Source organism: Geotrypetes seraphini, chromosome 15 (assembly GCF_902459505.1).
Source record: "Geotrypetes seraphini chromosome 15, aGeoSer1.1, whole genome shotgun sequence".
Lineage (NCBI taxonomy): Eukaryota > Metazoa > Chordata > Amphibia > Gymnophiona > Dermophiidae > Geotrypetes > Geotrypetes seraphini.
In genome coordinates this window covers 27,720,097-27,744,358 of record NC_047098.1, presented here as the reverse complement: position 1 = coordinate 27,744,358, position 24,262 = coordinate 27,720,097, and the positions used below count along the sequence as shown (strand labels likewise).

The window sequence follows — 24,262 nt, the reverse complement described above, 5'->3', positions numbered from 1 at the left end:
TGTCAGCACAGCCAGCAAGAAAAGCCTGCCTTTGAGAAAAACAGACCCTATGCACGGTGTGACAATGACACTCCTGAAGTTCACATTTCAGGAACTAAAATAGGTTTAAAAAATATTAGGCAAGAGTCGAGAGAAATTCAATCCTGATGGCACCCCACAAACTAGAGATAAAGTAGCCGTTACAACAAAAAAATGATCGGTCAGACAAACCAATCCCAAACTTGACCCCTCAAACCTCAATAACAGTTGATGCCGATTACATCAAAAGTGGCTGCCAAAACAAGAGAGACTGCTAATGCCACCCATCCACTGTCTAGATATCAGAAAACATTAGACCTAAAATTCCATCATACCCAGATTAGACTATGTAGGAAAATGTGTGTATAAGGGTAACACGATGTTAATATGAAACTTTTTATATGTAAAAATATTGTATTGATAAGTATTGCCTTTTTATATAATATTATGGCTACCTGCTATTTTTGATTAAAAAAAGTTTTTTCTGCATTTGGAAATATAGGAAGAAGGGTTTTTGTATGATTAATTAACACATTTTTTAGCACTTGTGGATAATCAATTGAAATGGTAGGGAGGAGGGTTAGAGCATAAATGATTATAACACTAAGTTCAGGATGTGGACCTGGAATGCTATATAGATCACAGGAGGTCCTATGATCTGACCTTCTAAATAAGTTATGACATGCTCACCTCCGTTTCTAAGCAAGAATTATATAATAATTTCAAATGGAAACTTTATTTAATTGATCGTTAATATTTGCTTAATAAATTCTCTTTAAATTCATATGAAATAGTATTAAAGCAATAGCTATTTTTTTTAGCACTTTCAAGGAATTTTTTCATATTTTTACATATAAAGTTTCATATCAACATCATGTTACCCATATACACACATTTTCCTACATACCCATCCACTAGCATACCCGTGCAGTTTATTAACATAAGAGCATAAGAATTGCCGCTGCTAGGTCAGACCAGTGGTCCATCATGCCCACCAGTCCGCTCATGCAGCGGCCCTCTGGTCAAAGACCAGTGCCCTAAGGAACTGTATCCAAAGATGTCAGAGGTTATTAGAATTTCTTTGACCTTTTCTCCTGTGAAATGAGGTCTTTTGGCCAAAGTCTCTTGTTGAGAATTGAGAAAAGAGAAGAAGTTCTGGTTTGAAAAATCATCCACTTGGATTATAATCATCGTATGATGTAAAAGGAAGAACTGGGAGTGCCACGAGGGAACAGTGTGATTCAGCTAAGTAGTGATTGAAATTAGAGAATGACAAGGGGAACACATTTTTCCCCGTCCCCGCGGAAACTCATTTTCCTGTCCCGTCCCAGTGAGCTCTTTTCCTGTCCCTGCACCATTCCTGCAAGCTCTGTCCTCATCTGCACAAACCTCAAACCCTTTAAAATCATAAGTAGCAACATTCTAGAGCTCAGATTGTGATGTCATAATGCCTCATTCCACCAATGCCTAAGCTCTGTCCTCATCTGCACAAACCTCAAACACTTTAAAATCATAAGTAGCAACATTCTAGAGCTCAGATTGTGATGTCATAATGCCTCATTCCACCAATGCCTAAGCTCCAAACTCATCTGCACAAGCCTCAAACACTTTAAAATCATAGTTCTTCAAGGCTTGTGTGGTTAAGGTAGAGCTTATAGGAATGAGACAGAGACAGGGACAGCGACAAAACTCACGGGGACGGAATGGGAAAACCGAGTTCCTGCGGGGAAGGGGATAAATTTGTCCTCTATCTTTTCCCTCTTCTTTACTAACGCGTAGCATGGGTTTTAACACCGGCGGCAGCAGTATCTGCTCCGACGCTCATAGAATGGTGGTAGAAAACTGGAACGCTCTTCCGGAGGCTGTTATAGGGGAAAACACCCTCCAGGGATTCAAGACAAGATTGGACAAGTTCCTGCTGAACCGGAACATATGCAGATAGGGTTGATCTCAGTCAACCTGGTCTTTGACCTGGGGGCTGCCACGGGAGCGGACTGCTGGGTGCGATGGACCACAGGTCTGACCCAGCAGCGGCAATTCTTATCTTCTTATGTACCTCTTAACTTCATCCCATGCCCTCTCATTCTGAAGTTTCCTCTTAATTGAAAGAGACTCATGCGCATTTATGCCACATTGGTATTTAAACATCTCTAAAATATCTCCCCTCTCCTGCCTTTCCTACAAAGTATACATGTTGAGATCTTTAAGTCTGTCCACATGCGAGTTATGCGGAAGACCACCAACCATTTTAGTAGGTTTCCTCTGGGCCGACTCCATCTTGTTTATATAGAAACACAGAATCATAGAAACATAATGACAGATAAAGGCCAAATGACCTATCCAGTCTGCCCATCCACAGCATCCTCTGTCTCCTGCCTGTCCCACACTTTCTTGAATTCAGTCTTGTCTCCCCCACCTCTACTGGGAGACTATTCCACGCATCTACCACCTTTCTGGAAAAAATAAAAAAAAATTTTCCTTAGATTACTCCTGAGCCTATCACTGGACAAAGTTGGGAGGAAAACAAGCAAAAACTATGTTAATATGACCCCCAAAAGTCTTTATTTTGGCTGGTAATGAGAAGATAATTAGGTGCAGAAAATGATTTTAAATGGGGGTGGAAATTGACTGTTAAAGGTTGGTAAGAGCCAATTGGTCAAACATTTGCCTAGACCCAGAGAATCCTGACTAGATAACCTCTTGAGGTCCCTTTGACTCCTGTTTTTCTATGATTCTAGCCTTTCCTTAATGAGGCTAAAAATAACTAAATATGAAAACTCCTTTATTGATTTTGAAAGCCTATGGAAGGATGCTTCATGCTTAGATTCTAAATAATGTTATTTGTCCTCCCCAAAACATGCACAAACTTCCCTCAGATAAATTGATATATGTACTTGATTTCTCTGGGGAAGTTTTTTAAAAAATTATTTCTTTTATTTCGCATTGTTTCAGGCTCTTTTCCCGTTTTACCAGCAGCATCTGCAGACAAAAGCTGACTGAAGCCGTGCATGTCATAGCAGCTGAGGGACATCGAAAGTCATCATGGAAGACAGACATCATATCCTAGTCACAGGAAATGATGAATAAGCACAACGTTGCAACATAAAGAGAAATGGCAAACTGTCCTCTATTTAAATTTGTGAAATTATTAACAAAGAATGCACCTGCAAATGGTGAAGGGAATGACATTTTGCTGATATTTCAGTTGCTATATTTAAGTTAATGTTATCTGGATTTTTGTTCAAAATTAAACTATTCAGGGTCAACCCAAAAGTATCAGATGCTGTAGGCAAACTTTCTGCCTCGTACCACCCCCAGGGGTGACTCAAGGCCCTACCACTCCTCCACTCATGGTTCAACGTTTCTCCATCCCTCCCGCCCCCCTATGGTCCCCACATTACCAGCATCACTCCTTTCCCTCTCTACTCCCTCCCCCCTTGACCAGCATTTTCACTTCTCCTCTCCCACACAGTTGTCCAGCATCGCCCTTTCCTCTCTAACCATCCCCCAATTGGCCATTACCTCATCTCTCTTTCCCTATCTCCAACCTTTTCTCTCTCTCCCTTTTCCTGCACTGGTTCAGAGAAGACAAAGTGCTGCGGGAACTTTGTAAGTACAGGTCTGTGCTGAACTCCTAGTGCTCCACAACCGCATGTCCAGATATGAAATCTGCACTGGAGGAAAGCAGGATAGGCTAGTGTGGGAGGCCCAGCATGTTCTATCATTTCTAGGCTAGCTCTTTCTTACTTTTTACTTCCCCTCCCCCAACGTTTCTTTCCTTTTATGGTTCTCTTCTCTATTCTAAAATTATTGAATTGTAGTTCTTCCCTTTTTTTTTTTTTAACTTGTGTATCCATTAGTCTGTAAGTCTGTTGGTCTAACCCATTATTTTAATATGTAAATATTATGTTTAACTGTATGTTTATATTTTTTACCAAAAACTTGAAACTTGTAGGTGGTGGAAGTGTTAGGCTCAGTAAGGGAAAGGTTCTTGCATGTGCTGGAGCTGGGCTACTTTCCACCAAATTCTGCTGCCCTAGGCAGATGCTTAGACTGCCATGCGGCAGGGACCTCCTTGTTATTAGTACGAGTACATTTATATCAGGAAATAACTGCAGATCCTCCAGACCTCCAAGTTGCAAAGCTGTTTATAGAATAAATGTTTCGTGACAAGGATGAATCATATTGTACAGTATGAAAGTAAACTGCAGCAGATAATTTTTCATGTTTTAAATATGAGGGGAATGATGTTAGGCAGAAGGGATTCATTCATACCAAAAGGACAGCAAAGACTATTGACAAAATCATAAAACGAAACGGAGAAAAATAAACCTCAATTGAGAGCAGCCGGGACTACACAAGTGCCCTCAGCCGCCCTCATCATCACAGGTTTATTAAAAAACTCCGTACCATTATAAATAACTTTCATACATCGAAGTATTATATTTTTTTCAATTTTTCAATCTCTCTTATTCGATATTTATGATATTTTTCAAAGTGTCACCTATTAAATCTGTCCAGAAAAAAAGGGGGGGGGGGGAGAAATCATTCCCAAACACCTTCACTTTGGCAATCGGCTCAGCTATAAGCATACAAAAATCGTTAAGCTGCGTGACTTGTGAAACCGAAGTATCATATGTATCAGAAAAGATATCACTCATCTGGAGATGTGAAACTTCCTAGTCCCGACAGAAAAGACTTTCTGTTTCGCCAAAAAAAAGGCTACTTTTTTTCTTCGTTTTATAACATTTCTGTCATTTTAAATTTCGCCAGAATTCTATTGTTTTAACGGTTTCCTCTTATGCATTTACTCTTTGATCTTCTCTCTTCTATCTACCAAAGAATTTAATTCAATGCTGTCTTGTTAAAATGTTTATTTCTATTCCCTCTTCTATCTTTATTTTAATTAATTTATTAATCTCCAGGTACTTTAGTTAGATTGTGAGCCTTCGGGACAGAAAGGGAATTTTTTAAGTACCTTTATTATTTTCATATTTTTAATTTTAATGTATATTTTCTGTAAACCGCTTAGAACTTAACAGATGTAGCGGTATATAAGAAATAAATTACATTACATTACATTACTTCAGGGGATCCATGTTATTCGGGTTACTCCACGCTTCTTAGCAAAACAAAATTACAGCTGGCTCCTCACAAAATGGACGAAATGGGCTGCGAGACGCGCCCGGCTCGTTCAAAAAAGACGAAGGATGAGGGCGGCTGAGGGCACTTGTGTAGTCCCGGCTGCTCTCCATTGAGGTTCATTTTTCTCCGTTTCGTTTTATGATTTTGTCAACAGTCTTTTCTGTCCTTTTGGTATGAATGATCCCTTCTGCCTAACATCATTTACAATACGTGCTGAATTTAAATTTTTGTGATTAAATACGATTGCACCTCTTGATATACTTAAATATGAGGGAAACGTATCAAATGTTTTCCCTTTATAGACATACACGAAGGAAGAAGAGCTCTGATCAGCCTGGTCCCAAACCTATTCAGTCAGCCACATTTTGAAATATTAGAAGCAGGATATGTTGATTCCCTCTGCCCATTTGTCCTGTCTTAATCCACCCTTTTCTCTCTACAAAGGTCCCACATGTCTGGTGCATTGATGCTTTAATTCCATCAGTCCTTAGGCTGGAAATTGATTCCAGATGCCCATCACCCTCTCAGTAAAAACATATTTGAAACTGAACGTTTCCATTTCAGAATCATAAGAACATAAGACTTGCCATACTGGGACAGACTGAAGGTCCATCAAGCCCAGTATCCTGTTTCCAACAGTGGCCAACCCAGGTCCCAAGTACCAGGCAGAAACCCAAAGAGTAGCAACATTCCAGAGCTGAGATTGGCTCTCAGGCATTGAGGCTTTATGACATCACAAAGGCTTGATTGTCCTATACTTAGCTCACATAAGAACATAAGACTTGCCATACTGGGACAGACTGAAGGTCCATCAAGCCCAGTATCCTGTTTCCAACAGTGGCCAACCCAGGTCCCAAGGACCTAGCTAGGTCCCAAGGAGTCAATCTGATTTTATGCTGCTTCTCCTAGGAATAAGCAGTGGATTTCCCCAAGCCATCTCAATATTGGCCTAGGGGCTTCTTACTTTTAGGAAATGATCCAAACCTTTTTTAAACCCTTTTAAACCTTTTTTAAGCTAACTGATTTCACCACATTCTCCAGCAACGAACACCAGAGTTTAATTTCATACTGTGTGACGAAATATTTTCTCTGGTTTGTTTTAAATATGCTACTTAGTTGCTTCATCGCACGTCCCCTATTTTTCGAAAGAGTGAACAGATGATTCACATCTACTCTTTCCACTCCACTCATTATTTTATAGACCTCTATCATATCACCCCTGAGCCATCTCTTCTCCAAGCTGAAGAGCCCTAGCCGCTTTAGCCTTTCCTTATAGGGAAGTCATTCCATCCCTTTTATCATTTTTGTCATCCTTCTCTGTACCTTTTCTAATTCCGCTTTATCTTTTTTGAGATATGATGACCAGTATTCGAGCTGCGGCCTTACCATAGAGTGATACAAGGGCATAATAACATTTTCATCTTTATTTTCTATTCCTTTCCTGATAATTCTTAACATTCTATTTGCTTTCTTAGGAGGAGCCGCACATTGAGCTGAGGATTTCAATGTATCCTCAACAACGACACCTAGACCCTTTTCCTGGGCAGTGACTCCTAACACCAAACCCAGCATCACATAGCTATAGTTCAGATTCCTCTTTCCCACATTCATCACTTTGCACTTGCTAACATCAAATGTCATGTGCCATTTTGACACCCAGTCTTCCAGTCTTACAAGTTTTTCACAATCCTCTTTCGATTTAACAACTTTGAACAACTTTGTGTCATCAGCAAATTTAATTATCTCACTGGTTATTCCCATCTCTAGATCATTGATCATTCACACCACAAGCCTTCCAGTCTTGCAGTTTTTCACAATTCTCTTTCGATTTAACAACTTTGTGTCATCAGCAAATTTAATTATCTCACTGGTTGTTCCCATCTCTAGATCGTTGATCATTCGCACCACAAGCCTTCAGTGTAAGAAAGAACAAACGTCTCCACGGCACTCTTTTGTGGATAAAACTGGCTCCAGAGCAGCACAGGATAACCCATCCAAAAATAAGACTGCTTACCACCTGCCTCATAAAACCCATATAGGAAGAGCTCCCAGGGAAACAAGACATCTTGTACCAGCCAACAGGTACCAATACACGTTACTTCTTAAATTCAAGAGCTTGCAGACAAAAGTGTCACTAGGGTGTCAGGTGCTACCACCCCCCCCAAAAAAAACAAACAAAAAAACTTGCCTCCCTTTTGCCATCCCAGTTTTAGGCAAGCATTTTTGGGCTCCCTTCTCTTCTTGCTGACTATACTATCTCTGATGTTTCATCCTCCAACACAGTTCAGTGAGAAGTTTGACCTGCGCATGTGCCATAATATTCAGTTTGAACTGCATTGTATTGAAAAGAGCGAGAGAAAGAAGTGCTGGTATGGTCAGCAGAAAAATCGTTACTCTTCTATTGGGCTGCGTTCATGAAGGCTCCTCTCTAGCAAGGCTGAGCAAACCTCACCCTGGGAATGGTATGGCCATTGCTGATGCTGCTCCCTCTGCTCTGAAGTCCTTCCACCTGGTCCTTGCCAAGAACTTATCGGGGGCCTCGTAGTTATCCGAGAACCACAGGAGGTGGCTCTATGCTAGAGGAAAGCTCAGGGAAGAGGCAAGTGCTTTGAGGCTTGGGAATGAATGAGAACTCAGGGAGGGAGTTCATGGATGGGGTGAGTGTTTGGTGAGGGAGAATTGGGAATGGGGTGAGTCTAGTAGCACTAAAAGTGAAAAGTAGTAGTAATGGAGTCCTTGGGGAGGTGATATCAGGGATTAACTTAATGCTTGAGTTTGGGAGGAATAAGGATTTAGATACTGGGTAGGAGAACAGGGATTTGGGGATTAGATGAGAGAGTGGGAGAATATGGGACCTGAGAGTGAATGGGTACTGGGTAAGGGAAGAGTGGACAGTTAGGTGAAAGGTAAGGCTACAAATATGTTAGATAAACTGGATGCTGCCAAGATTGGGTATAAAAACACAAGGAGGGGTAGAGATGGTGTGAAGGATGGAAGGTTTGATAGCCAGAGAAAAGATACAGAAGACTATGAAAGATGGGGGAGGGAATGGGGGAGGATGGAAACTCAAAAGCTGGGGGAAAGGGGAATAGGAAGCTGGTTTCAGAGAGACAAAAGAAAGGAGTTGGAGGTCAAGAAGCAGCTAGGGGTGGTGAGGGAATAGAAAGCAAAGGAATGTGAAAATCCAAGGAGAAATGGGAGTATGGGTAACAACATTATTTCTTATAGTGATAGATTCAGAAAATTATTACTTTGCTTCAGGATATTTCTTGTTTAAAATTGCTAATTTCCTCTGCTATATCTTTGTGCATAATTGTTAATTAAAAAAACAAATGAAGTATCTTGGGTTTTATTGCAGTTTGTTGCATATGTTGCATATTCTAAATGTTATCTGATTTGGCTTTACATAGCTTACTAGGTATAGTGTAGGCAGAAAATTTTCTTTTAATCAAAGCAGTTCTTTCTCTCCTATGACTTTTGGCACCAATTTAGATGGCAAATATTTATTCAGCACATCTCATTTTAACATAAAAGATCCGCAAAGCTAAGTTAAGGACAGTTTGGATTTTAGTAAGCACATTCAAGCTGACTCAGATTTGATTTGGTAGAAATAAACTCGGGCAGAGTGGAGGTGTTCCTGGTGGAGATCTGGTTCAGTTGGTTTTCCAGTAAAAACATAGACACATGATGGTAGATAACGGCCAAATGGCCCATCCAGTCTGCCCATCTGCAGTAACCAATTTCTCTTCCACTCTCTAAGAGATTCCAAGTGCCTATCCCATGCTTTCCTGAATTCAGACACAGTCTCTGTCTCCACCACCTCTTCTAGGAGACTGTTCCACCCTTTCTGTAAAAAAGTATTTCTTTAGATTACTCCTGAGCCTATCACTTCTTAACTTCATCCTATGCCCTCTCATTACAGAGTTTCCTTTCAAATGAAAGAGACTTGACTCATGCGCATTTACATTACATAGGTATTTAAACATCTTTATCATATCTCCCCTCTCCCACATTTCCTCCAAAGTATACAGATTGAGATCTTTAAGCCTGTACCCATACGCCTTATGATGAAGACCACACACCATTTTAATAGCCTTCCTCTGGACCGACTCCATCCTTTTTATATCTTTTTGAAGGTGCAGCCTCCAGAATTGTACACAATATTCTAAATGAGGACTCATCAGAGTCTTATATAGGGGCATAAATACTTCCTTTTTCCTACTGGCCATACCTCTTCCTAAGTCTCCAATACTTCAGCCAACCTCCACAGTATCCAACATCCCTCTCCACAAAATTACAAGTTGTTCCACATGCTCTCATATATTTCAATTCTGGAAAAATGTGGCCTCAGATAATTTGGAACTCTATGAGCGTCGGAAGCAGCATGGATCATTCAGCGCGGCTCATCCCGCTACAGCAGTTTGATAGAAGAGGCCTTTTATGAATTCTATTGCATTCTATTTAAAATACGGTTTGGAGAAACTCCTGATTATATGCCACATCTCATTAAATTTTCTAATAATCCATCTTTGTACTGTGTTCAATTCTGGTCGCCGTACCTCAAGAAGGACATGGAGGTACTTGAGAGGGTCCAGAGAAGAGCAACTAAACTAATAAAGTGCATGGAGGACCTCTCATATACTGACAGACTGAAAAGGCTAGGGCTTTTCTCCCTGGAAAAGCGGAGACTTAGAGGAGACATGATAGAAACCTTCAAGATCATGAAGGGCATAGAAAACATAGACAGGGACAGATTTTTCAAATTAAGGGGATCAACAAGTACAAGGGGGCACTCAGAGAAATTGAAAGGGGAGAGGTTTAGAACAAACGCTAGGAAGTTCTTTTTCACACAGAAGGTGGTGGATACATGGAACGCGCTACCGGAGAATGTGATAAACGGGAGCACGCTACAGGGGTTCAAAGAAGCTTTGGATAGGTACTTGGAAGACAAAGGGATTGAGGGGTACAGACAAGAGTAGAGGTAGATTATAGGGATGGGATTAGAGGTAAGTTATAAAATTAATCAGGGATCACTGTTCAGGCACTAGGCCTGATGGGCCACCGCGGGAGCGGACCGCTGAGCAAGATGGACCTCTGGTCTGACTCAGCGGGGGCAACTTCTTATGTTCTTAAGAAGCAATGTTACTTTTCGGTATCCAATCATTAGGAACATTAGATACAACAGAACTTTTAGCGCCACATGGGCAGATCAAGCAGCAAAACTGTGGAAAGCATTACCAACTAATATTAACCAGCAATCTAATAGGTCTCTCCAATATACATGCACTATATGTGCAATATATTGCACTATAAGTATAGTGGAGAGACCTATGCACATTTTTCACTTTGTGCAAGTTTGCACTTTATGTTAAAATACGATTGCACAAAGGTCCGGGGATGTAACACGCTTAAAAAAAACCCCTGTGGGTTTTCAACTCAACATGGCAGGGCTTGTCCCAATAAATTGAGTTGTTTTAACTGAGGAACTTGCACACAAAAATTAATTTAATTTTGAGACAATTATTAATTTTCCCGTGTTGGGGATATTTTGTGTGGATCTCCCGATATATTTTGGCAGTTTATGAAGAATTTGACATTGGACTTACGAAAGAATGGTATCATTTTTCCATGGAAGGAAAAGAAAGGAATGTAGACAAGCAGAACACAAAGGACTGAACCAGCCAGATTTGTTTCTGTCTATCAGGAGTAAATCCACTTGTGGTGGAAGCCTCTTATGGATGAATAAGCTGTGTGTAGGTACTCACATAAGCTAGAAGGGAAAAGATTCCGTACAAACGTAAGGAAGTTCTTCTTCACCCAGAGAGTGGTGGAGGTCTGGAACGCTCTCCCGGAGGCTGTTATAGGGGGAAACACCCTCCAGGGATTCAAGACAAAGTTGGATAAGTTCCTATTGGAACAGAGCATATGCAAGTAAGGCTAGACTCAAATAGGGCACTGGTCTTTGACTTAAGGGCTGCCGCGTGAGCAGACTGCTGGGCACGATGGACCACTGGTCTGACCCAGTAGTGGCAAATCTTATGTCCTAAATAACTTCTCTGAGGCTAATTCGTAGATTGAAGCAAAGGGCATTCATGAAGTGTGTATGTCAGTGGCTCCCAAACCTGGTTCTGGGTTTTTAAGGATATCCACAATGAGTACTCATGAAAAAGATTTGTATGCACTGCCAGTGGCAAACTTAGGGTATGTGACACCCGGGGCCGATCATTTTTTAACCAACGCCCCCCCCCAATATAAAAAAATATTTTTATCAATTTTATTGATTTTTATATCCCGTCCTCCCTAGAGAATTTTGAATGGGTTATAATTTAACATTCACAGTGTTATAATATAACATTACAAAGGGTTACAACCTCTCCAACCCCACTCCAGCGCTGTGGTGTAGACAAAATAAATAAAAAAGACTTTTCCTCTCTTTTTTAGGTCCTAGTTCATGCTTGCTGTCTAACACGGTGTCAGGTCAAAAGCGCGCCGGGACAAAGGCGCGCCCAGACAATTGAGCGCAGCGCAGAGGCGCGCGCCGCTCAAACTTACTGTTTTTAGGGCTCCGACGGGGGTGTGTGGGGGAGGAACCCCCCACTTTACTTAATAGACATCAAGCCGCGTTGTGGGGGCATTGTGGGGGGTTGTAACCCCCCACATTTTACTGAAAACTTCACTTTTTCCCTGTTTTTAGGGAAACAGTTAAGTTTACAGTAAAATGTGGAGGGTTACAACCAGTGTTCCCTCTAAGGTGAGCGCATGAGCGATCGCTCACTATTTTCAGTGGCGTCGCTCATACGCTTTCTCCTGTCGCTCACTCGAGGGCGGGCAGAGGTGAGAGGAAGGGGCGTCGGCCTGTATTTTAAAGTTGAAAGATGCAGCGGCGGCTCCTCTCAAGATCCCCGACTGCATCGGACTTCCGATGCAGGTGGGGATTCGTGAGAGGAGCCGCTGTCATGTCTTCTATGTCGTACCAAGGGGGGGGGGGGGTCTGCCCCGGTTGTGCACCCGCCCTAAGGCTGCAGTCAGAGAGGAAGTTCAGGCCAGCCAATCACTGCCTGGCTGGGCAGAACTTCCTCTCCGACGGCAGAATTGACGTCGGGGGATTGCTGGTTGGCCCGGTGGGAAGCAGAGAGAGCTTGGAGCAGGTGGGGCCTGTTTCCCCTGATGGTTGCGGCGGTGGCTTTGGGGGATGTTTCCCCCGATGGTGGCAGCATTAGCTTTGTGGAGGGTAGGGAGAAAGAAAGGGGGCAGGCAGGGAGACAGAAGGGAAACAGAAAAAAAGAAAGGGGGCATCAAAAGAGAAAAAAGAAAGAAAGGGCAGGGAGAGAGGAAGAAAAAGTTGGGGGAGGGAATGAGGTCTGGAGGAGAGGAAGCATACAGGCTGAAAGATTGGATGCACAGTCAGAAGATGAAAGTGCAACCAGAGACTCATGAAATCACCAGACAAGGTAGGAAAAATGATTTTATTTTAAATTTAGTGATCAAAATGTGTCTGAATTTATATATGCTGTCTATATTTTGCACTATGGCCCCCTTTTACTAAACTGCAATAGTGTTTTTTAGCGCAGGGAGCCTATGAGCGTCGAGAGCAGTGCTGAGCATTTAGCGCAGTTCCCTGCGCTAAAAACTGCTATTGTGGTTTAATAAAAAGGGAGGGGGTATATTTGTCTATTTTTGTATGGTTGTTACTGAGGTGACAATGCATAGAGTCATCTGCCTTGACCTCTTTGAAAAAAACCCAGAATAGGAATGATAATTAACATTTTCTCAGCATATAGTGTGCTTTGTGTTTTTTAATTTTATTGTTGGTAGATCATTTTAACTTGGTCATTTTAAAGTAGCTTGCAAGCCCAAAACGTTTGGGCACCCCTGAGCTAGAGCATTGAAGCTGTGTATTTCTATTTTATCCCCCCTTTTACAAAACTGTGGAGCATTTTTTAGCGCCAGCCATGGTGGTAGCAGCGCTGATGCTCAGAATTCTATGAGCGTCAGAGCTGTTACCACCGTGGCTAAAATCCACACTACAGTTTTGTAAAAGGGGGAGGGGTTAGTTTGTGATGACATATTCCATACTAGGCGAAGGTGTTTTCTGTGTTCTGTGTGTTCAAAAGACATAGTTTTCTGTTAAGATTGACGGTGTAGGATTGATCTGTGCTGGTCTGGCTTGTTTAGTTTTACAATGGGTGTATTGATGTACTGCTCACTGCAATATGTAAGATGCTGCCTTTTCCTAGGTACTCATGTGTGACGTGTGGCTTGTTACTAAAAATCATGTTTTTCGTACAAATGAGGGGGGTGCCAAAAAATGCTAGGTACGCCACTGTATGTAAAGATACCAGAAAGCTGGCGAAGCAAAAACTTTAAGTAAATTGTTATTCTTCTAAGTTTTGAGTATTTAATCCTCCCATAATCTCATGGGCACTCGTTTCAAGTTTCAAGTTTATTGAGATTTTGATTTAAACGCAATATCAAATATTTTCAATGCGTATAACAAAAATAAATTTGGGGAAATAAATAAAACCATTTGAACAATAAACATACAAACATATCCATAGATGATTAAAAATACATAAGGAGTACAAGGATAAACTACATTTGTTTAAAAATTAGTCCTCCGTGCCTGCTCATAAATTTGTGGAGCATGTAACTTGTTGCTCATACATATTTTTTTTTGCACACACCTCATCAATCCTTAGAGGGAACATTGGTTACAACCCCCCAAACCCCCCATAACGCTGGTGCGATGTCTATTAAGTAAAGTGGGGGGGTTCCCCAACAAAACCCCCTGTCGGAGCCCCTAAAAACAGTAAGTTTGAGCGGCGCGCGCCTCTGCGCTGCGCTCAATTGTCTGGGCGTGCCTTTGTCTTTCGCGCCGTTGTCTATGAACCGTCTAACACCAGCTCTGGCAGGATATACATTTCAAATCTGACATATTTATTATTCAAATCATGTTGATTCCAGGCTCTGGTTTCTGTTTGTCTTCTGTTAACTTGCTCACCAGAATCTCCTGCCCATTTGACGTTTTCTTCTTTCTCTGTACTCACCATCCATCTTCCATCTCTGTACCTTCTCTTCCGCTGTCATATCCAACATTTCTGTTTCTTTACCACTGTCCACCATCTCTCTCTCTCTCCCTGCCTTGTGGCCTGGGTCAGACCTTTTATTACCATCCATGCAGCATCTCTTCCTTCTTCCCCTCCATTATCATGTGAAATATTTCTCTCTCTCTCCCCATGCACCATCTCTCCCTGCTCCCTACCCTATGTCCAACATTTCTCCCTCTTTCTTCTCTATCCATGTCTCTCTCCCCTCCACCATATACAGGATTTCTCCCTCTCACTCCTTTTTACCTCTTTGTTACATAGATTTCCCTTCCTCTCCTTCACCCCATGTCTTTCCTTTCCCCCCCCCCCGAGCAGCAACTTTCCATCCTTCCCTCCTATCCCCCTGTACAGCACCTCCAGACCCGACTGACCCCCCACCATGAGATTCTTTTGTGGCCTGCTCCAGCAGGGCTTCTCTCTGCCGCATCATCAGTGGCATCATCAGTGATGCAGCACAGGGAAGGCCCCAGTGGGCCGTAAGAAGCCTGTTCAGAGCGTTCTCTCATTGTCGGCAGCCTTAACTTGCTGCTCTGCCAGTGTCGGGCCTTTCTCCTGCTTCCACGAAGGCAGGACCCGGCAGAGAGGAAGGCTTGACTCCAGCAGAGCAGTGAAGTTCCAAGACCATGACGCCAACCTTGAGAGCATCCCATTATGGTCTGCACCTAGGGCAGAACACCCCCCTCTTGGTATGCCACTGTGCATTAACTCCACTGCATGCAAATCTCTCTCATGAATATTCATTGCAGCTATCCTGAAAACCTGACTGGGGTGCCTCCAGAACCAAGTTTGGGAATATTCAAACCTTAGCAAATATTTATTTATTTACATTTATGCTTTGACAAACAAACTAGTGTTGTGAACCCCAAATAGCTCCTGAATAAACCCCTTTATGTCCACTGCCATTTAGGAAAACACAAATATCTGTGGCTATTAAAGTCTGTGGGTGAGCTGAGCCCACAGAGGCATGTGCAAAGCATTGCTCAGAGACATAAAATGAGAAACTCCTTTACTGTACAAGTTGGGTTTTTTTCCCACATAAGGGTTGCTAAATTTGCATAATTAATAATAGCATCCATAGGTCACATCTGAAGAAGGGAACCAGATGGTCTCATAACATTTGGGGGTTGATATTCAATGTGATTTAACTAGCCAGAAATGGTTCCTGGCCTGTTAAATTGTCTGTCAGCACTAACCGGTCATTTTCAGCAGCATCTAATCAGTTAGCATCACAGAAAATGACCAGTTAGCACTGAATTGAAAACTGACTACTGGAGGGGGAGAGGTGCATTCCAGGGGCAGAGTCAGCATTTGTCCAGTTAATGAAAGATTAGGCTCTTACCTGGATAATCTTGTTTCTATTACTTTACACAGGAGTCTGTACATTAGGTAATCAATCCATGCTCGCGAACCACTTGTAGAAGGGTATCAATCATATCTTTCAGCTCCTTCTCCTTCACCAGTAGAGCATAGCTCCCTCTTCAATTGGCCAGCCGGCTGGAGAGTCAATAAACAGATCTGAAGAAGGGCGATACAGCTCGATCTTGTGACCCTCTCGAATAAGATCTAGAACCCAGCGGACCAAGGAAATTTGCTTCTTCTTTCTCCAGAATGCCGACAGTTTCTCGCTAATGTGTGAGACCACGGCAGCCGACCTGGAATCATTGTGATTTCTTGGAGGTTGTACTGCCACTAGACCCTGAAAGTTGCTGGTGTCTAGAGTTGCCAAACCACTATCTGGACCCTTGATAAGATCTCTGAATGGAGGAACCTGCATAGAATTGGCGGGAACATTGCGAGGAATGAAAATTGCCTCTGCCTCCCCAGTGGGTCAGCGAGGTCTGCTAGCAGGCAGAGATTTGGGGCAGTGATCTGCCACCCTGGCCATAAGGTTGTTGAGGCCCTTATCAAATAGCATCTACCCTTTGAAGGGCAGTCTGTTTGAGATGGCTTTGGAGACTGAATTGCCAGCCCATTGTCTGATCCAGAGCACGTGGTGGGCAGAAACTGAATATGCCAACACCTTGCTCATGACTCTAATGATGTCATATACAGAGTCTGTCACATAATCCACCCCCTCCTTCTCCTCCTCGGCCGGACTTTGCCATAACCTGGTGTGGCAAGCACATATCACAAACGAGGCTGCCACCGCTCCCCAAAGATGGCGCTTTGATTTGCCTCTTACGAACCACGTCCACCTTGCAATCTTGTGCATCCTTTAACATCACTCCTTCCTCTCTAGGGAAGGAGGTCCATTTAGTTACTTGAGCCACCATGGATTCTCCTTCAGCTGACTAAACAGCTGAGCCATAAGGTAAAGTTTGAACATAGTTTTGGCCATCTTTAGGGAGCCTTCTGAAGTTTCCCATTATTCGGTGACCAGCAAGGTGATATCCGGATGCGAGGGGAAAAAGGTGGTCTGAGCATTTTGCCACTCATGAGGTGGATGGCTTCTGAGGCTCCAACTTCAACTCCCTGAGTGCATCCGTTATGACATGTGGGACAGTAACCGACTTGAACAGTCGCCACACCGACGGATTGTCTCTCTAGTCATGAGCAACGATCGCCTCTTGACTCCTGGTCCCTGAAAAGGAACCAGAATCCTCCAGGAAGAAAGCTGAGCCCAGGGACAATAAAGGCATGGACTCTGATCTCCAGTCCTACTCTGCTTGGTCACACAGGCTGAGAGCCAGCTTCTTGCATGGCAGAGAGGCCTTCTGAAGAGGCATCTCTCCCTGGTCCTATAGTGGCAGATCCCAAGAGTGCATCCCTAGCCCATCAAATAAACCTTCCACAGAATATTCACAAATTCTGGATAAAATCCATGAACAGGAGGCCCCCCCAAGGACCCCTGCAGGACCTCAGACTGACTTCTCAAGGGCTCCACAGTGTCCGCACAGTTGATATTTTGCCTCTTCGCTATTTGAGGACTCCGGGATGGATTTTCTCCCTACTGCTCAGCCCCTCTGAAGTTCCCCAGCCGTAGAGGACTCAAAGGAGGTTAAGCCCAAGGCTCCTGCTCCTCCTTCGCGTATGCTGCGGCATGCGGTACATGGATTCTCCTCAGCTAACCATCCAGGATAAAACTGGGTAGAGCAGCCTGAAGAGTCCATCCCAGTCAATTCTGAACCAAACCCAGGGGTTTTGAGGCAGATGGAGGCTTGAGAAAAAAAGATGGCTGCGCCAGAAAAATTGCCCCAAAAATGGCCTGTGGGGGCTCCCCTGAAAGTTTTTGAAAAACTCATGGCAAGAGGTTTTGGAGGTGGAAGACCCTTCTATGGCCACAGAAATCCTTAAATTCAAGTTTATCACCCCCTCCCCCTGATTTTCCCCATAGAGAATAATGGTCTTTACTCACAGTGCTTGTGCTGCCTGCCTATGTCAGCTTTGCTTCAGCCTGACTGAAGTGAAGAAAACATTCTGCCTTGAATCCTTATGGAACAGCCCAAACCTGGAAATTTTTGGGATGCCAATCAGATCGGAACTGACTGAAGGCTCAAACCCCCACAAATCCTCACAGCACGACAGAGGGAGAATAAAATGCAACCAGCTTCCTAAAACCCAAACGGATTCACACAGGGGCCCCACAGCTTGTGCTCAAGCCTCTAATAAATCAGAAGGTGAGCAGGGGGAAACAGACCCTGAGCCTCAAAGTAACACAAAGCAGGCTGGCTCATCATGTACACCCGGAGGCTGCCCTGTAAGCTGCAGCCTGCCCTCGCCTTCTGGCGTACCTCTGGCCCCAAAGCCTCCCGAAAATGGAGTAAAAAGACCCAAAAATAATAATAATTTTTTAAAAAATGAACAGAGCAGTTCATAACACCTCCTCTTGGTTTACTTATAGAAGGAAAAACTGAAGAGGGAGCCATATTCCACTGGTGAAGGAGGAGGAGCTGAAAGATGTGATTGAGATGCCTTCTGAAAGTGGTTCGTGAGCATGAATTGATCACCTAATGTATGGACTCATGTGTATATGTAACAGAAGTGCTGATATTCTGAATTTAACCAGCCAGGTTAACTGCATAAACAGGATGGCATAAAACTCAGTCCTATCTTAATGTAATAACCCATTGCTGGTTCAGTGTTGAATATTGTACCGGCTAAGTGTTATCCAGCAAACTTTGAATTTCAATGCTGATGCCTGGACATGGCCCAGCATTGAATTTCTGGGTTTAGCGTCGATGATGGTCAGCATAACACCGATCGCTTGCCTGAATATCGGACCCTTTGGGATTATTCTTACACTGGTGTACTTGAATATGGGGTTTGTTTTCTTTATCCCCTAGATTCTATATATGGTGCTGATATTTCAGCATGGATCCAAGTAAGTTGGTTAACAAGAAAATTAGCTATCAATTAATTGGCCTTAGCAATCAATTATTGAAGTTAACTGGCATTAATTTGGATTTATGCACGCATCTACTTGTGTATTATTCTGTAATACCAGGTGCCTTAATCCCATAGCATGCAATTCAAAAGGGGCCATGGCCAGGAGAGGGACATAATTGGGTTAGGGCATTCCAAAAATTTGAGTTGAGTTGAGTTCTGGCATTTTCATCAGGTTCCAGCTGGCATAAATACTGGCACTCAACTTTAGGCATGGGAATCATTTCTAAGCTCTATAAGTGGTGGTGAGCCCAGAATGCCCTTTATAGAACAAGGTTTAGTGCTCTGAGTGCCATTTATAGAATCCCCCCTCCTCCCATGTGCCTTTCCAAACCTGAGCTCAAAGTATGTTATCTTTCAGATCCAGTAGGCATTTCCCTATCCCATTGGGCTTACAATGCAAGCTTGTGTCTTAACTGATGGACAGTGAAGTGACTTGCTCAAGAAATCACAACTTTAAGAATCCAATTTTCTCCAGGACCAATAGGGTCCTTGGAATTTTGCACCACATCCTCAGTAAGGAATCAGGCTCAGTAAGGAATAAGGGAAAAATTTAATAAAGGTAGTAAAGGAGACTGAGAAAAGGTGAGAAAGAGCAGTAAAGAGAATAAAAAAGAAATTGTAAGGGAAACGAGAAAAGCAATAATATATTGAGGAAAAGAAAGAAAGAACTCACAGGGACTCGAAGGGCAGGAACTGATCGTGGACTGCGGTGAATTGTGCTGGTGCTCTTACCATTGTTGCAGGTTAGATCCTCGCTAAGGAATTACTCCCAGGCCTCATGGAGCTTCGGGGATCTTGACCGAGAGCTATGGACGCTGCCTGAGCACAGAACCTCCTCAGAATTCATCACGTAGGAGCCCTGTGTTCGCCGTAAAACCTGCACTGACAGATGTTCTGAGGTAGGTGGGGAAAAGTGCAGAGAAAAAGAGAAGAGAGAGTAGTCAGTTCAGTACGAAGGACTTCATTCCCCCCCTCCTTCCCAGGCAAGTCAGTGTTGATCCCCCTTCGAGTGCCTTTCCCCCAACCTAATTATTTATTCATTTAGATATTAAGATTTGGTTCTGTGCCTTTTCCAGTTGTAGCTCAAGGCAAGTTGCATTCAGGCACTGTAGAAATCCTGATTGCCTGAGGCAGTCCCTGCAGCCCCACTCACCAAAAACACATTTTCATTTTTAAAAAAAATTTTTAAACCAGCTTCCTTCTTCTTTCTTGTATTTCCAACTCAATCAAAACCAGAACTGGGGTCAGATGCCCAAAGTCCTCATTTGCAATTATCCAGGAAGCTTCTCTCATCCTCTCCAATTTTTTTATTTTTTTATTTAAATTTTATCCCCACTCCACTCAGTCTTATCACCGCAGTGATGCTTTTGGGCTATGCACTCAGGCTCCTTCCAGGATCCATAAATAATCCAACAAATGCCCTTAAATAATCACCATGATGCTCCTTCCACAACCCTAACCAACCTAGACAGGAGAAGACTAGGATGGCACTGGGGACCTTCTGCAGGGCATTGCCCAGCACCTGCCATCTGAGCCACCAGACTGGCTTGTTTATTTCTCATTTTTCAGTCTCCTGTTGCCTTCTGGCTAAAGATTAGGCACATATGCCTAGTATTCCTGAATTTAACTCATCTTTAGCTACTGGAAAAGGTGCGAGTTGCATCCATTAAATAAAAAATAAAATAAAATATGACTTCCTCATCATCACTCATGGACCTTACAGGAACAGAGTATCACCACCACCACTACAAGACAAGTGTGTAAGGGACCCAAACGTTTAAATGACAATTTCACACAGTGTAGTAGGAACCCTAGGAAAAGCAGATAATTCACCAATGCACCTTCATTTTCAAATAAAACGACAAATCGACATAGCACTAGCAAAGAAAGCAGTTCAATAATATACCAGCAACTTAACAGAAAACTATACATTTCAGCAACCTTACAAACAGCCAGACATCAGTTCAGTCGGTCAAAGTCAGCCTAAGCAACCCAAATAAAAACGTTAACGCCAAAAGCCCACAACTTGGTAACCTAACACTAAAATAGACAGCAAGTGGGGGGGAGGGGGGGATCAGACGCCGTCACTTCACCCAAGCAACTTGGCACCCTAGCAAAGTGCAGCTGAAGACAAAACAGAGAACCCGGAAACTCATTACCAGAAGCTGGCTGTATCAAACTGTCGTATACGCTTGAGCCGCTCGACAGAGAGACTGTCTCCTAAATCCTAAACTGCTCCTTGAGTCTGAGACGCCTGAACCCCCGGGCTGTCACCTGTGCACGAGACCACCCTGTTACCTGGACACCCCCCCCCCCAAATCGCCACCTCTACAAGAGACCCCCCCCCCCCCCGAGGAAGACTAAAAGTGGGGAGCTTAGCCGAGATATCCCGGAGAAGGCTGTCACCTGGGCAAGAGACACAGGCGTTAGACTGTTCCCTCCCCCCAGCAGCCGGAGCTCCGAGCGCAGCAGAGCCAGCCTTAAGCTCGGCTTTGTTATGCTCTGAGCTGCTACCACTGAGTGCGGGGAGGGAGGACGGCAGCAGTTAGTCTTCGGAGTGCGACTTAGATTTCGGGCTGGGTTGGCCTGTCGGTGACTCGGGCTGTACTCGACGGCTGTAAATGGGCAGCAAAGCTGGCACTGGGGCCAAAATTGGTCCGGCTCACTCCGGTTTTTCATACCAGCAGAAGCCCGTCTCTTCCCTCTGTGGAGCGGTGCTTGGTAGGGCCCAGCTCGATCGGCCGTTTGGTCCAGGTTGCTCTCCAGCGTGCTGAATGAAGCTAAGCAAGATGCGATTCCTAATTTCATGCTAGTTACTTCTACTGGTTTGTGCTTCCATATCATGTGGGTGCATAAAACTGCAACTTGTTTATTCTTTGTTCTTGCACCGCGAATGTGCACATCCCAGAACGGAATCCTTCTCATACCTATTCCAGGAGCCTCTTATCCTCAAGATTCCTCCCGTTCCTGGAAGTCCCATAGCAGGATTTCACCCACTCTCATACCAGGAGCTTCTCATCCTTTGGAGTCCTCTCTTTCCAGGAAGTCCCATCCCGGGATACCATCTACTCCCACAGTCAGGATGCTCTGGATTCCTCCAGTCTGTGAAAGTCCTTTCCCGGGACATTCCCCACTCGCATTCCAAGATCCTCTCATCCTCAGAATTCCTCTTGTCTCTGGAAGCCCCATCCCTAGAAATCTTCTATATTCATATTAGGAACCTCTCATCCTCAGGGATCCTTCCCTCCCTAGCAGTCCCATCTCTGGGCACCTCTCACTCCCATTAAAGGAGCATCTAATTCCCAGGATTCCTCCCATCCATGGAAGTCCAATCCCGGGATATTTTCAACACCTGTGCTTGAAACCTCTAATCCACAGGATTCTCCCAATTCTTAGAAACCATTCCAGGAGTCTCTCCTCCCCTATTCCCCTTCCAGAAGCCTTTCATCACAAATATTCTCTCCTCTCCCAATCCTAAAACTCTCCCTTCCCAGGAAACTATAGTACTGACTCCCATTCCAAGAGCATCAGCATCAAATTGCTAGATTTCTTCCATCCCCATCTAATATATTTCCCCCTCCAAGATTCTTCACATCTAGTCATGTTTTGTGGTTGTCCCTGGCTTCGGTTGGCCAGGGATAGCCGGCCGGCCCTGACCAGCCGGCGAGCAGAGCCGGGCATTCTTGAGAACAAGCATTGATTAAGATAAGTAACCAGCTGTCAATCTTTTTCAAATCAATGGATAGGTGCATTTCTGAATAAGTATGAAAAATGTTGAAGATATTATAAAGTATAGATTAAGTAGGAAAATATAAGGAAAATACACAAAAAAACCTAAATTAAACTTTAAATAAATAAAAAAGTATGAAATAAATCAGGTTTTTTGGGCCAATGACTGGAGCATGGAGCAAAAAGACTACGCTGACTATTTCAGTCTATGATAGGACTATGCGTAGGTTCCAATTCTGAGGCCTTTTTCTTGAGTAATAAAGACATTGGACAATGATGCATGAATGGTATATGCACTTTTCCGATTGAGTGGATTATAGAATATTGCGTTATATTGTGAAAGAAATATTGATGCTTCCACTTAATGATAAATTATTACTATATTTTTAAGGACAACTGAATAAAACTAAAATTTTACATCACAAATTGCTGAACAACGCTGAGTTCTACATCATGTCTTCCATGTCAACGTTTTTATGCGCCTATTTGTTTAAGTCTTGAAGCACCCTTCTGAAACTTGATAAAGACCTGATTAAAGAGTGTTCAACTTCAACACCTTCGGAAGTTGAAAGCAAATTTGAAAGCTTCTGAATTAACGACTGTGTAAAGAAAAAATATTTTGATCTGTTCCAGTGGCATACCTGGCTAGGCGGGAACCCGGGACAGAGCAGCCCCCTCCTCAGACAGTGGTAAGGCGCATGGATAAGTCACGGGGTTGCGGGCTGTTTACCACGATTTGCACTCAACGAACGTCAAATTTAACATCGGGACTACTCTTGTAAAGAATATGTATGACAGACATCTTAAGACTCATCTGTCCCAGTTCTGTTGGCATGTACACTCTTTTGCGGGCCTTGTTTTGCAGTAAGCCTTTACCCCACATGAAGCACTTGTTAGTGTTTAATATGATTTTGAAAAAGAGCAAAGAACACATGGAAGTAGGGTAGTCCAAGAACTTTCCTGTACACAAGTTAACACCCTTCTATTAGCAAAGCACCAACAGATAATAGAGTCTCTATATTTGGAGTCCCACCCCCCCCCATCCCAATTTTCAGGCATTTTTTTCAGTTTATTTTACACATTCGTTTTAATAATTTTTTAACGTGCATTAAAACATTTGAATGCACATTAGTTCACTTAATATGGATTAAAATGATTTAGCACACACAACCCCTCCCCCCCCCTTTCACAAAACTGTAGCGCGGTTTTTAGCACAGGCCACGGCAGTAATAGCTCTGATGCTCGTAGGAATTCTATCAGTGTCGGAGCTCTTACCGTTGTGGCCGGTGCTAAAATCCACACTGGAGGGGGGGGAGGGTCCATTTGTCTGTTGGTCTTGTTCGTGTTCTGCTCTCGTTAACTGTTTTAATTTTGATCCCCTCAATTTAATTGTATTGTACATCGACTAGAATGTTAATAAATGTTAATAAAAGATTAATCAAATTTTTAATAAAACCTTGAAACCTTGAAAACCTTGTAAAAGGGAGGGGGGGCTGTTAAATTCTTGAAGACATGCTAATGAACCCAACATACACTAATGAATGCACATTCCTAATGTGCTAGAAATTCTGGACCTAGAAAAATATACCACACATGCATCAAGCAAAGGGCTGTTGTCCACAGCTAGTTTTCTTGCACAGAATCCTGCTTCTGAGGTGCCATTTGTAGTCAGTATGACCCAAATTCTATACACGGCACCGCTAGTTAGTTTAACATTTAAATTGGACCCGGGCTTCTAGCTGTTTATGATACACTGTGGACTTGTTACTTGATCTACAGTCTGAAAGCTGTAAATTGCATTACAAAGGACAGCGATTTAAAACCTGCAGCGAAAGCTAAGTGAACAAATTTTGAGTGTCTGTTCAACGTTGTTTTGT

The 24,262-nt window shown here is 43.1% G+C and overlaps 1 protein-coding gene across 2 annotated transcripts in view; it reads right to left on the bottom strand.

The window, feature by feature from the left end:
• Nucleotides 1-24,262, bottom strand: part of DISP3 (dispatched RND transporter family member 3) — a 193,817-nt gene that overhangs the window by 92,230 nt on the left and 77,325 nt on the right. For both annotated transcript variants that reach the window (XM_033922857.1, XM_033922858.1), the window contains one exon: nt 19,389-19,550. In XM_033922857.1, the coding sequence (XP_033778748.1) occupies nt 19,389-19,391 (3 nt within the window). In that variant the 5' untranslated portion in view covers nt 19,392-19,550. The remainder of the gene's footprint in view (nt 1-19,388; nt 19,551-24,262) is intronic.